We start from the raw sequence: 15,527 nt of genomic DNA, 5'->3' as shown, positions 1-15,527 counted from the left end.
TCTCTCCCTCTCCCACCGTGTATTAATACTATATTAATAGTGGAATCGACTCACCCAGAACCGCGTCGATTGCGAACGTTTATGCGATTTTCGCGCAATTAAATATCCAGCTATATATGTATAGAAAAGAGTTTGCTATAAATAAATAATTACTCGTTCAATATCGCATATTAGGTCTTATCGCTTGAGCAAAATATAGTTTCAACTGGTTTGCCAGAAAGAAAAAGTTTGTCCTTTTTTAGTCGCTTTCTATCAAAGATATCTATTAAAAGAAAATGTTTCATTTGCTATATCATGAACATATATATCTATATATAAATTTAGAATGCTCTCGACATAACATGATTTTTATTATATTTGCGTAAACACACGGAGATAAGATCGAAATCGTTACTGCACATTTTGTAGTAGATAAAATAGAAGCGAGAAACTATTTATAAATATCTATGAACAAATTATACCTTACTATATGATAATTTTTATATGTAGTGAATATAATTGCATGTTTTTAGCTACAATCTCCGTAAAAGTTGAGGGTAACAGTCAATGTAGGTGCATTTAGCCAATTAGTTTTGTATAATTAAACTTAATAAATATTAATTAAACTTAATAAATTTAATTATATGAAACGTTTTATTACTATTTCTGATATCGATTTAGGTGAATTTAAATTTGCGACACAATTTCAGGAAGAGACTTTAATTATGCAAATTGAAAACCATCTGTCTACTCAATCGAGTTAATTGTGAAAATATAAATATGACACCGTAATATTTTTTTTATAATAATAAAATTAATTCTCACTCAATCTCATCATTGAATATAGCAATAATCGGGAAAAAACAATATCTATTATCTTTGATGATTTTACGATGATTATTAATTCAATGGATGTTTTACTTTAAAATATCAAATCTATTTTATAATATTATTGTGACGTTATCGGCGTGAATCCAATACTTTCTGCGATCGGATTTTCATGCGTGTCCGTGTATTTTTTACGCGTGTGACGCTTTTAATTTCACACGCATTCGAAAGCAACCATATGGTCTATATGGTGCTCGGTTTCTATTATGGTGCTACCGATCGGAGCATTCTCCTTTTCTCACATACATACGTGGTCGAAGAACAATAACGGTCAATTGTCGCAATTAGAACACCGAGTTTACCGTACGAATCAGCAACGCAGCTGTTCGAGAGCGCCGGTAATTTTCGACCGGTCGCAATTAATTACGTCACGACACGATGCGGGAAAGTCTTTCAGCTATCATTGAACAAACAAGCTTGCGTAAGGTTCTTGAAAAATGAAACAGTCAATTTTGATGTTAATCTTATACTTAACGATTTAGAAAACTCTTAAATAATATATTTACGCACAATATTTACTAAATATAATTGAAGATTATTTGATACATTTTCAATCTAATTCAATTAATTCACATCTAATTCAATCTAATTCAATTTTCCTGCAATAGATTCTATATTTAATTCAAATCTAATTCAATTTTTCCACAATAGATCCCATATTTAATTTTATTCTATTACAAAAAATAATTATGCGCTTTCTTGTATTCTTTGATAAAACAATAATCATGAAAATATCAATTATAAAGATTTCTTAATAAAAATAAATTTAATGTAAAATATTTTCACACAAGATACCGTATAAATATAATAATAAAATATAATAAATATCGTAAACATCGTAAATATCGTATACGTTTTTTCTTTTCGAATTTGACGACGAATTTAATTTCTAATTATTGTATTAAAATATAGTATTTCCATTTGCCAAATTTTTATATAAAAAAAAATAAAATAACTAAATAGTCTTTTCTCTCTCTTTTTATAATTTTTATATATCTTAAACTGTTTAACAGATTGTATTGAAACGAGGATATATCAATTGTAGAGACATATATCGCGCAATTAAAGTAGAAATATTGATCAAAATCGCTCTGTAGGATGCGTTTTATTTTTGTATCGTTCGTAAATCGAAACCCATTACGCCATATTTACGCCCACGTATTGGGCGTATTGAAACTCGGGATAAATTAAACGACACATCTGAAGTGTCAGATTCGACGAGAAGATTGATATTATTGTGCCTGACACATCTCATACTGCATACAATCATTATCTTATCTCGCAAGGATGTGTTGCGATACTGCGTTTGTTTACAAGCATAGTCGATAAATGTATCGGCATTAGTATTGTATCTTCTTGAAACTATATTTAAACTAATTGCAGCGTGACCCTTCGAGTATATCTGCCATTCGTCTAAGGCAAGGAAGATAAAAGTATCAAATATTTTTTAAATCTTTATGTACAAAATAGCATGTACAAATTTCTTGCGATTAAAAACACTAAATTTTTAATAATTAAAGATTGCAAATTTTTAAAACCTACACAATATATAATCATTAAATATATAGATAAAAATGTTGAATTTATCGACGAAATTTTTATAATTCGTCTCATTGTCCTAGAAATTATTAATCTATATTTTTCCCCGCTCGTCTTTTCGAGACACTCGATTCTTATCTCCCGAACAAGGAATAAATCGTGTTGCACCGACTGGAAGATATTAGCTAATCCAACCATTGACATACGTTTATGGCGGTAAAACAATTGGTTCACACAAAGGACATTCCATTCCGTCTTACGTCGTTCACGTTGATCTTTGTGCCACGATAGTTGCAATTGTAGTCTTAGTATAGTTGTCTGAAATATTCAATACTTTCAAGTCCAAGATATTTCTAATTGCTTCAGAACTGATTACGCGCGATACGTGGTATAAAAAATTGAATTGTATCAGAATCTTATCTTGTCGATATTTATATTTAATAGCTATATATGTATAATATGTATCTTGTGTAAACTGAGACGCGAATTTATCCTTCAATGTATTTATAAGTGTGTTAATTAATAAAAAAAAAATTAATTAATTCGTCAAGCGATTGTCTGTTAAACGGAAAATTTGGAAGTAATTGAGATTATTTCTCTTAAATTTATAATTTTGAATTTTCAAATAAAGAAAAACTAAACGAAAACTTTGGAAGTAATTAAGATTATTTCTTTTAAATTTATAATCTCGAATCTTCAAATAAAGATAAAAAATTAGGATTCAAAAATTTATTTGACGTATGTTAACGTGTTCTCGTCCCAAGACTTTGAATTACAAAGTTTCAATTGCACCCCGAGTCGATTGAAGCCCATGCAACATGAGCGATCTGAATGCGAGAGCGAGTGATACCACAGCCGAGGGTTAAACCCAGCGGTACCAAGAATCATGTAATATATGATGACACGCATAACAAGACTATCATCAGCGAAGACGCTTTTTGCGCGACGCGCTATGAATATTGAACAAGGACTCACGCGTCCGTAATAATAAAGGGGCGTCTGTATACCGTATATTATATAGCGGAAGAGCGGAATACATACATCTCGCGCATGGAGATAGACCTCGAGATATCGCCCACAGTATCTTCGAAACCATCTGATGATCGCAGTTTATTAATGAAACTCGATTTACATCGATTTGCTCTGCGGCGACAAGCAGCATTATAATTTGTGTTGACCAATATTTAATTGGTATCACAAGAAATATTAGTCGGTAAAGTATAATTCAGAGAAAAGGATCGAAAGCGACATCCTTTTACACTGGTCAAACTTTAAATCACAACCAACGGAATAAAAGATCAATAGAAATCATAAATTTGTATTGAATTATAGCGACATTATATTTTAAAGTCCACAAATCGCGTTTCCGAAAACACAATTAATTTTTAAGACAATTATTAACACTTATGTCTTGCGAAATCGGATGATATTATTTAATTTCTAATAGTCAATTATTTGAGAAGCGACATAATCATTAAGATAACGTAATTCTGTAAAACATCATTTTTTTCCTCTCTCTCGAACAGGGACTAAAAATGAGATAAGATTTCAAAGGTTCCTTCTCTTCGAGCTCTTTTTCTTTTCTTAAAAAAAAATAAAAAAAAAAATGAAATTGCCTCTTTCTCTTTTGTCGAGGTCGCGTGCATCTCGAATAAATTCTTCTAATGCGGTTTCCCCGACGTGTTAGGAGAATACTTTATCTCGCGAGATGTGCTGCCACGCGATGCGGTCTGGTTTCGCGGCGGCACTTTTCCGCGCGGTCAACTGCGAGAAGCAAAACCGGTCTGGAACGAGTCCGCGAAACGACGACGGAACAACGCGACACGCGATGTCGTCGTCGGATTTCGGCGATTAATTGCTTTAAAATTGCCAGATCATTTATCCTGCAATTTTTCACCGTGTCAAATACCTTCCACATATTCGTGGTGAAAATCTCACTTAAAAAATTTTAATATCATCAAATGAAAATCAATTTAATAGAGTCAGGAATCATTGCACACGTGCGTAATGTGATTAATATTCTTTTGCTAACTAAAGTCTAGAGTTCGATTCTCTTGCTGTTTATAAAAAAATTATACTTTCTGTAAGATGATGCTACCTATATACAAAGAGGTTTCAAGACCTAATATGTAAATGTGTCTATTCTGGTTAGCGGTTGCGGATTTCTCGCACATTTTATTATATACGAAGCTTTTACACGATTTTCTAAACAATATTTTATATTTTTATTCGCATTTTTTTGCTTCTATATAACAGCAAATTCATTCAATCGATTGTAACGTGTGATACAATTACAATAAAAAAAAAAAAGAAATTATTTTTAATATTCTCTTGATCTGTGTGGCATCTCTCTCTCTCTTTCTTTCTTTGAGATACTCTCAGATTATTTTGGTAATCCTTACTTGGTTGGCAACCCTGGTCGCTGTCCTTACACCCACGACTGTCGCGCGATATAATAGGAGTGTAATCGTATTCGAACGCGCTCGTGGCCTCCAACAAGTTTTCTTTTACATTTTCTTTCTTTGTCTTTTGTCGCTCTCTGCGATCAAGAACCATCGCAAGAATTTCCCGGCTGATTGAAATCGAAATGATCAATTTATTTAATTCAAAAACACGTGTGAATTGGAATATTAACGTTAAAACATTTAATGCATTTCGTCCACGTGAAATTTTGCTCCAAAAATTTTCATCCATATATACGGTAATACATTGCAATATTTTTTTAATTAAATCTTTTCTTTTGATAATATGAAATATGTTGTCAAGAAAGTTAACATGTATTTCTATTATTATACTTTATCATTTTTTATCATATCATTTTACGAGATTAGTTTGCGTTCGACTCGACTTCGACATTTTGATGCCGCGAGTTTCATCGACGATTATTTTCGCAAACGGGAATTAATTCACACCCGTAATATATATTGCATCGTTGAGTAACGCGTTGGCCTAACAGGTTCGATCATGAGACGTCCTTCTTTTCAACTTTGTTTACTGTTACGCCACTGCACAAGCGATGTATTTCACCTCCCACGTGTCCCGCGCGATCAGAAATCATGTGTACAGAGTGATTCAAAAGAAGAAAATAAAAGTGACAAAAGATGCTCTCACATCGAAATACGAAATTTATTATTATTATTAAATCATCATAAAAAAATCATACTTTTTACAATTTGTTGATTTTTTAAATTTTTTTGGAAATCGACTTTAAATCTCGTGAAATACTTAATCTCAATTTTCATAAAAATTCCATTAATAATAAGAATATTTAAATAATGAGGAAAGACAATTATTAGATGTGTCAAGACCGTGTATTAATCAATCGGCATTAAAATAATTGTCACTGTTTTTTTTCGCTTTGATTAGGATCTGCATCCCATCTTATCAGAAGAAAAGTACGCGACTTCTCGGACACCGCGTATATCATACTTGGAGAAACTGTTCTCCAAGAAAAACAACTAAACAGAGATAGTCGAGAGACCAGTTCAATTCTTTTTAATATCATAGATAACCTGATTTTCCAACACTGTCAAAGTCTGTCGAGAAAAACACACTCGGTTGAAAGATAAAGAAGATAATGAGTGAAGTCGTATAAATGAAATTCCATACGCTTATTGACAATGTCGGTCAATCTTCTCCCGGGACGAAAAAAGCCGCACGTGCCCACAGTTTCCTGCGGTCCTGCGATCCAAGATCTCGCTTATCCGCATGTTCGCGATCATCGCGGCGAGGAATTGATTATGGGTGCGTGTTGCATCCGCGGTGGTCCTGCGTGAAAGGAACGGAGTGGAAAGGAAGCGGAACGACGACGTGTGTTGTTGCGCGGCACTTTGCGAACTCGATAGAACACGCGCTTTTCACCGTTAGTCGACTGACAACTGCCTTCCAGAGACGAAGGGTATCGGTCAGTCGTGCTCCCCATCCATCGAATCGCTGCACGTTCAGCTCTAGCCGTGGATTTTATTTTATGAATAATTTGTCGAAGAAAAAATTAAATTTTCTTTATGATTGAACGGTCTCGAGTCGAATAAAAAATTCTCAGTTTTAATTTTTATTTAATGGAAAAAATTTGTACATTGAGGAAATAATTTAAAAAAATATTGTTTTATTTCAATTTACACAAATGATTCTTAAAAAGATTCGTCGATTTATCTATTTTTGACGGCGCCTCTTCTTAAAGAGTCGAGAATACAAATTCGAAAAAAAATCATAGTCGAATAATTTCATATAAGATTCGATTTTTAATAACAGAAAATGTCAAAGCGTCACATCGATTTTTAAGTATGCAAAAGACACATGATGAAGAGATTTAAATCGACTCGTAGTATATTCGTGTCGCGGTCTTTTACGCGTGGTCGACGGCGCGAAAGGCGCGAAAGGGATGGAGATCACAATGCGCCGGGCGTGACGTTATTTGCGAGCCGCAAATTGATTTCAGGCTGTCCGGTCGCGGCCTTTTGGCACGCGGGAGTATCGCTTTGTGCAAGGCGACACCTTCCCAGAAATGCAATCTCGGCGGCGCACGTGCGACTTAGGAAACCGTTCCGTCACCTCGCTCTCTCTTTCTCTCTACCTGTCTGTATCTGCGCGCATACGTGACCGTCCTCCGCCCCCGCGCGTTAACGTTTTAATAACGTGAAAAAATAGTCCGATGCGATTATGCAATTTAATATTTCTCCTTCTCTCTCTCGATCTAGAACAGTTACAATCCTCGATAATATTCTCTGAATATTATACGTACTCTGAATGTACTCTGAATGTACTCTGCATGTGTAACGCTCGTTAAAAGCTCTGCCTTTGCCCTGGTTGCAACTAAATTAATCAGTCAGACGAGCGCCGACAGGCCAATTATATACGGCGCGGATTCCATTTGCGATTCCAGAGACTCGACAGGTAAATCCGCCGCGGGCGGCTCTAAATCAACTACCTCGCGTAATTATACGCGAGTCGTATGTCGCGCGAGTCGTATGTACGTCGACTCATTTAATTCGCGCAACATCCGGATCTGATCCCTCGGTACAGCTACAGTAGCATTCGGATATTCATAACGTATGTAAATCCCACCGCGTAGTTACGCGAGTGATATATCTGAGATATTAATTATGTCCCGTTATCTTAGAATCTGATAACGTTATATGGTTCGCACTCGGTCTTTAGTCCGTGATACGTACTATTATTATATCCCGATGGTTTTCAAATTCTCGTTGCGATTAAAGTAAATTTTTAACGATGTTATCTCGCGCATCTTGCAAGATCTTTTTGCTGATCGAATCCAATATATTATTTTTTTCCGTGATAATCGATTAAAGTTGCGTTAAGAATGCCATTATATTTTGCATGATATTAAATACTATGACAAAAAATGTCAAATTTAAATGAAAAAAAAATTGTAATATAAAAAAATCACGATATTACATTTATCAAAAAAATAAAAAACAATTCAATAAATTATATAAACAAATTTTTCTATAAAATAAAGTAAATTTTTGCGAATTTTTTTTATCTTCTTCGTTATTTCTAATTAATGAAATAAAAAATAAAAGGAACCTAACGTTGAAATATGGATGAGTTTTTTAACTATCACTTCTTAACTATCAAGAATTTAAGAAAAATAATAATATTAAGCGGAATTATTATCAAGTGCATTGTTATCAAAATTTTTAGAGAAGTTTATGTCGTAAGAAAGCGCCGAGATTGAAGATTGTTCGTGCCGATTAGCAGCTCATACGAGGACATAACGTTCACGCGAGTGTACAGAATGCACGATTTACGAGTGCGTTAACACTTTCGTTGCACGTTGGCGACACGCCGCAAGTTTTTCTCGACCCGCCCACGAATGTCGAATCGATTGGTCTCGAAGTAAGAGGTCAACATTTTCTCAAGAATCTTTCTCGAATCGCTTTCTAGGATATTTGAATTTTGGCCATTTTGGTTACTTATCCGATAAGTGCAATCTAAGAGATCGTTGTTAGATTATTTTTCGCATCCGTTGCATAAATTTGACAAAAAATGCGTTTCCGAGAAATCCTTTTATGAACGATAATATCTAGAACGCGCTAGAGAGTCGCCCTTTCACGCGACTCGGTTTCCGCACGTTTTATCAGCATTTAAAGTGTCGCGTCTCGCACTTTCGCAATCTTCGGGAAACATGCGTGACATTCGTCAAAATACACAAATGACGATGCGTAAACCCAAGCTAATTATTCCGGTCATGTTTCGACATGTCGGTCGTCCAGCGCCTGAATCTCATTACGACATATGTCTCGTGACATATGCGTCCCATTTACTTTAACTCTGTGAAAAATATTTATAACCATCCGAACGCTTTCTCGCGCGTGTTATTACGCATTTTTTTTTCTCCCGCATGCGCAAGACGCGGCAGTCAAAGTGTCAAAACTAGATATCTAGGAATAACTGTGCGCTTTACGAGTACATAAAAAGGACAGGAACGGAGGAAGCTGCAAAGGGCAAAAGAAAGAGAAGATAAGCGGCCTTGCATAGATAGACTCCATAGACTTCCATAGACGGACGCCGCGGGTCAAAGATCGAGTGTGTCGGCTAATCTATCCGTCAGATCTCGATTCCGCGCGATTCCGGATTCAGCTGTTGCGGAGCCGGAGCAGACGCGGAAAAGGGGACCTTCGTATCTCGATCCGGCGACACGAGTCGCCCCCTTCCTTGTTGCGCGATCGACTACACGTATGCATGTGGCTGTGTGTGCGTGTATATCGATACACACGCACATGTAAAACCGGATATCTCCGCCAACCGAGGGGGTTTAAAGTCGCGGAGATGCCTAATGTCGCTACTCGCTACGATTCCCTTATACGTTTAAGCAGAATCGAGATAAAGGTTCGTTCACACACTCTATCGTGGCCGATTCGAAGCCGCGCTCGCTCGCTTCCTCAATTTCGTTAATGAGGAAGACGTGCACGATCGACGAGGAAAAATGTCGATATGTTGAATGTTGCGAAAGAAATCTATTTCGAATCGCTATCTCGTCGATGTTTATACGATTGAAGTTTCTCGCTCTTGATACAAAGAGTTAATAAATCCCTTTAAACGCGAGGAGAGAAACAGACGAGATTGATCACGTCATTGTTATAATAACCAGCTTGTATGTACAATCGCGCAAGCATTGGAGAGTGAAAGGGGTTGAGGGTTCATGTTTCTTCGTCAAGTGAAACGAGCGGCGAAAATCGTATCGCGCTTTGCGTGGGCGCGGATGCAATCAAGAGCGGAGATACGAGTTCGCGCGAAGAAGAACAAAGCCCGCAAACATCCTCTTTTTCCCGTCATAAGCGACGAATGTCGAAACGCAACGGGAAGGAAAAGGATGGAAAGAACACGACGATCCTATTTAGATAATGCGTTATTCAGCAGCTCACATCGTCAACAAAGAATCGCGAGAAACGGCCGCTAATATTGCCACAATAATTGCTGTTCTCGTCGAGAAATGGCTGAGTAAAAATTTGAAAAAAGAAAAGAGAGATTGAATTATAACACAATATAAGATTTGAGATTTTTGTCTTTCAATTTGTAAATATTGATTATCAAGTTAAATCTTTATTATAAAAAAAATAAAATGATTAATCAATTTTACTTGAATTTAACGTTATTTGTTTCAATTTCTAAATTTATAATTTATTAAATTTTAAAATACTAATATCTCTCTTATTCTTTCATTAATGAGACAAAATAAATATTTTTAATTTGTTTTAAATATATATCAAATATATATTTAATTTATATAACTCGTTATTTTTATTATTAATCTTTATATTTATATTTTTTTAAATTTTCTTTTAATTTTTCTCTGAAATAATTTTTATTCAGGGTGCAAAAAAATTCCATTCCGAAAAAATTGATAGAAAAATATGAATATAAAGATAAAAAATAATAAAAAATATGAAACATGATAAGATAAGAAATTTAAAATTAGAAGAATAATAAAATTGATTATTCTTATTATTTTAATAATTAGATATAAATGTAACAAACATCGATTCTGTGTTCCTACATGTCGGGTTGTTGATAACGCCTTGTTGTGTACCGCGCATGCGAGGTTAATCTGTTTAGGATTAAATAGAAGAAGGCAAAGAGACGAGGAGACCACTCTCGGCGGAGACGTACACGTTCTGGTCTCGCGAGCGAACCTGCGCCGCCGCGGGCGATGCGATTCTCCTTTAAAATTTCTGCACGTGCAAGCGAGGCCGCGGGAAATCAAGTTCAATGGCGTCTGGGATGAAGATCTAAACTGGCCGCGTACACGCGTGTACATAAAAGATACATAGTACACGCGTAAGAGAACCTACCTCGAAGAAATGCGTCGTGCAACTTTTCGCAAATAGTCGCATATAAATGTACATATTACATCTCCCCGCTCTCATCCACGTGTACAGATCACAATATACTACGCGTAGCAGCCTTTTTTATTATCCTAATGATACTAATTATCTTTCTGTAACGCTATAAATATAGATGCGTGTACTGCATTTGTTGTATAAAATCTCATTTCCTGCGATTAAATTTCTCTTTAATTTCTTTATACTTTATGAGAAAAAAATTTTGTTAGAGAGAATAGATACATATATTAATCGGTAGTCATATTATATATTTATATATTTTTTCTCTTATATATATTTTTATATTTTTTATTCATGCAAGGATTTTTGATACATTTTTATTTTGATATATTAATTTTAATATTCCCAACAGTTTCTAATTTATATTATACATCATTGTAACTAACAATAAATAAAAATTATGTAAAATTAATTACTTGAAATTTTAGCTAAATGTAAGATTTGTTATTTTTTGGTTTCCCAGAATTTTAGTTTGCAAAAAATCAATTTTTTCCTTTCACCGGGTGGAAAATTATTAACACTCGGCATTTTCGTTAAAGAAAAATCGATTCCGGATTAGTCAAGAAATCCGTTATCAAACTGATATTTGAGTTTTAACGCATCATTTGATAAATCGAAAATGCTGATAATAACAATTATCAAACCAGAGACGAGAGACATACTCGCGTGTTTATTAAACGGTAAAGAATCGTAGCACGACTCGATAACGTTTCGATAAATCTCTCGCGATCGAAAGATTTCCGGCGTTTGTTACGTTCTCTCTCGGGTCGCAGAACCAGAGAAGCGAGAAGCACGCCTACGCCAGCAGGCGAAGCCCACGCTATCAGGACCGTAAGTATCGGTCTGGTGTGACCGAGATGTCGTGCGCGCCGGAATGTCCATTGCACAAGTCGATATTTATTCCGAACGAATCGCGGAAATGCCCGTCGCGGAAGGATCGCCGCGTTTAAATGCGATCGCGTTCCTCGATTCGGCGAACGACGACTGGCCGCGCATCGAGATCGAGTACACGCGGTCTTTTATTCGCCTCAGCCTGCACGAGAGCGAGTATGCCATACGGTATGCAATTTGTCTCGCTGCTCGTAAACGGATAACGTTCACTGAAATTCAGTTTTAAGATACTCCAATCTCTATCACACGGATAATTAAGACGCTCTTAACCGTATACCTTATAGACCTTCGGAAAATTACGACTTCAAAACTTCAAGATCTCTCTGACGCTTTACGAAACTTGAACCTTCGACATTTAGTTTCGAGAAACTAAAAGGTACTACTGATTTCGTGTGACCATATTTAGAGAAAGCGCGAGTCACAATACATATTCTAATGTACTTTCCAAAGTACGACGGCCGTTTGTGTGCGTCGAAAAGACTGGAGCAGCTTTTTGGAGAGATCCGGACGCGCGGAGAAAAAGAGAGAGAGAGAGAGAGAGAGAGATCGAAACGCTCGAATTTTCGTTGCGACATGACGTTGCGGTGCGTAAAAGGGCAAGAATACACGCACACACGCACGGAACGCACGCGCGTTCGGCCGTCACTCTAAGCTGCATCCGGCAAAGCGGCGGTTTTTTGCGACACGCCGGGTATTGCATCCTCAAGTTCTGCGTCACTTGTCCCTTGGAAATGGTCGAACAAAGTCTCCTCGCCAAGAGTCGCAAACTTTCGCGTGTCGAAAGAGATCCGAGGGTCGTTTCCCGTCATATTCAATCTTACTATTGTTGTAGACCCTGCTTTCGAATTTCGCTCCTTTGTTTTTTTTTTAAGAACAATTATTTATACATTACGGATGATCTGTACGCGAGAGGATCGCGACTCTCCGGCGGTTTTATTTATCACAGGCGATTAATCCCGCCGACTCTAACTTCTCCGAGTTAGCTTCTCGACCTTCTTACGGGAGCCTCGCTCTGCGCGCGTAACGTCTCAATTACGCTTTTTGTCCTTACGAAATAGCATACATTTTCCGCGGCTACAGACTTTCTAATTAAAGAGAAGCGCCAAGCGAGCGCTCTCTTCGCAAGATCTACCACGGTTAAATTAGAAGGATATTTAAAGAAAAATATATTGCCGAGAGAAGCAATATTGATTCATCAACGAGATCAATTTCTTTGCATCAAAGGAAGAACTTGAATTCTGAATTCGCCAAAAAATTTTATCAACAGAAAGTGTACGATTTTTGAATCGTATTGAAATTGTATATGAAAAAGAGATGTTTATAAACTTCTTTTGATATATAAGAATTTAATAAAATTTACATATTTTGTTGTGACCAAATGTTATGATTTTGAAAAAAATATACTTTCTTTTTGTTTGAATGCAATGTCATCGGAAACTTTAGAAATTTGTTCTAATGTTTTAGCACTTTGTATACTATATAAGAATTGAAAAAGAGTTATTATGATCCGTTTATTGTCTTGTCTCATTGAAATTTTAATGCATCTAGTCGAACATCGTATATACGTTATTTATATTGTAACATGTTTCATTGTAATTTATTCTAACAATATTTATGAAAGTAAAAATGGAATATGTTTACGCTCTAGTACTCGTAATTATATTTAATTGATATAAAATGATTGAAAAATTTTGATAATATAAAAATTCACACGATATGTAAATGTTTCAGGCTTGTCCTCTTTAAAAAGTGCAAATATCTTAACTTTTCCTTCTTTAAAAAAGTGCAAATGTCTTAACTTTTCTCTTTTTAATATAGAAAAATTACAATTATCTGAATTTTGTAAAAATATAGCTCCTTTCATTTGTACATGTTCCAATATATTTAATAATATATTTAATTAGATTTTTATATTTTAATTATATATATTTTTATTATAATAGTATTTAATTTGATATAGACTGTCCTTTTTTCTCTCTCTCTCTCTCTTTCCTTCATAGATATTTTTAAAGCTATTTTAAAAATCTTGCGTGTAGCGCGGGAAATCTGCACGATTGCACGCATTTCAAATTGGTTAAACCCACTGGAGAAGGAGACAGAGGGAGAGAGAGGATAAGACGATCGCGTCATTAGACGCAATAAATGCGCGCGATGAACCTCGAGACGCGCATTAATTCGGGTCGTTTACGTTTCGAGGATGCGTGCTCGCACTTGTATTGCCTCCGCGCCATATACGAAATACAAGGCGTTTCGCGAAACACGTGTCGAAAAAAAAAAAAATAAAAACAGTAATACACATACAACCGGCGAGGCGCATGCGCGGTCGATCTAGGATTGCGTTTTTCGAGAATAAACGAGAGGGAAAAAATAAGATTAGATAGCGCATTTTCTCACTCACCGTAGAAATCCTCCCAGCTAACCGATTCGGAGTCGGAGTCCACGGCGTTGGCACTCGCGGTCTCCACCTCGCTGCCCATCGCGGCGTCCACGGCGATGATCCCTCGTATCTCGTGTTCCGTCGAGCGTTGCGTTTACTCGCGTGACGTGCAGTCGTGATCGTCGCGCGATGACGTCTCGCCGGATCGCTCCGAACAGGCTCGGCGACACATCCATGAACGCGCGAGGACCGACATTGTCTTTCGCAAAACACTGGGAAGAGAATCACGCGCGCGTCCGAACGAGGGTGAAGCAGCGAGTCGCGCGAAGCGAGCGGACGTGAGCGACGGACCAACGCGCTGCGCCGGACAGATCGCGACTGGCACCACTGACTGGAACCAGAACTGGATCCTCCTGGCGCGCCGAAACTCGCGCTCGAGGAGGGTGAGGCGAGATCGTAAAACCGACGTCGGATTCGGGCGGCACCGACGCTCGACGCGTCCCACGCGACACGCTCGCAGGATGAAGCGCGACTGACAAGACAACGGTGACGACCTGACGCGATCGGCGCGCGTCGTCCGAAAATCGTCGAGGGTGAACGATCGCGCGGGCCAATGAACGCGTTTCTCTTAATTTTGTGAAACAGTCTCCCAATTTTGAATTCTTTCACACATTTATTTTGGTCTTTATTAAAGAAAAAAAAAAATGAAAAATTATATAAAAATATTTTTCAAAAAAATTTTTAATTTCTTTTCTAGGTTTATTCTGGTTATATTAAAAAAAAGAAACTTTATTAAAGAAAAATTATATAATAAAAATATTTTTTTAAAGGATCTTTTTAATAATGAGACCTATGTTGGGGTCGTGATTTGAGAGGATATTGAATGATCTTAATCATGTTGCCTTTTATTTTAGCATCGTACCGTTTAAATATTCCTGTGAAACTGTGTGTTTGAATATATAAGATTCGAAAGATTTATATCCGAGACGTTTCGATGAGAAAGCGTGTAACTGATGCGCATTGCGTGGAATATCAATGACTATGGAATGACATTGGAATAAAAAAATGTCCCGAAAATACTCCGGTATCGCTTAAAACCCGGGACATCGCGAAAGTGTACATTCTTTCGAGCCTTCACGCGCGTGGCTGCGTTTATTTTTCGAAGAAGCAACATGGAACATGCACTTACACGTGCGTATATATTAGGGGCACACACGATACGTCAACGGAATCGCCGCCGTTCTATTATTAGATGGCCAACGCTTGCATTCGACGGTGGGAATGAATGGAGAATGCACTCCCTGAACATTAGGACGTTGCTCCTTAATGTTCGCCACGAACGAAATTCAGTTTCAGAAAATTAATTCCAAAGTTTCAAGACTTTTTTTACTTTTCGAGAGTTTGTAATCAATCTTTTCTATTATTAATCTTAAAATTAAGCAGAGATAATTGTACAAAGGTTGCAGAGAGGTTTCTCTTCATTCGTT

The 15,527-nt window shown here is 36.6% G+C and overlaps 2 protein-coding genes across 6 annotated transcripts in view; one reads left to right on the top strand and one right to left on the bottom strand.

Annotated features, from left to right (window-relative positions):
* The window catches only part of Gefmeso (Guanine nucleotide exchange factor in mesoderm), a 40,737-nt gene extending 26,179 nt beyond the window's left edge, over nt 1-14,558 (bottom strand). Inside the window, exon 1 of one of the 2 annotated variants that reach the window (XM_083094467.1) lies at nt 14,062-14,558. In XM_083094467.1, coding sequence (XP_082950593.1) covers nt 14,062-14,140 — 79 coding nt within the window. In that variant the 5' untranslated portion in view covers nt 14,141-14,558. Of the gene's footprint in view, nt 1-6,015; nt 6,226-14,061 lie in introns of those variants that run through there. The other variant, XM_083094472.1, reaches the window with a different exon arrangement.
* Nucleotides 1-15,527, top strand: part of LOC145968754 (RNA-binding protein 25) — a 46,979-nt gene that overhangs the window by 12,771 nt on the left and 18,681 nt on the right. The gene's annotated exons all lie outside the window — the stretch shown is intronic.

Source organism: Camponotus vicinus, unplaced genomic scaffold (assembly GCF_025532165.1).
Source record: "Camponotus vicinus isolate PSW18456_S1 unplaced genomic scaffold, iyCamVici1.0 SCAF_3, whole genome shotgun sequence".
In the NCBI taxonomy this organism is placed as follows: Eukaryota; Metazoa; Arthropoda; class Insecta; order Hymenoptera; family Formicidae; genus Camponotus; species Camponotus vicinus.
Note: the sequence above shows the minus strand (reverse complement) of the source record. Positions and strands in the feature narration are given on the sequence as shown.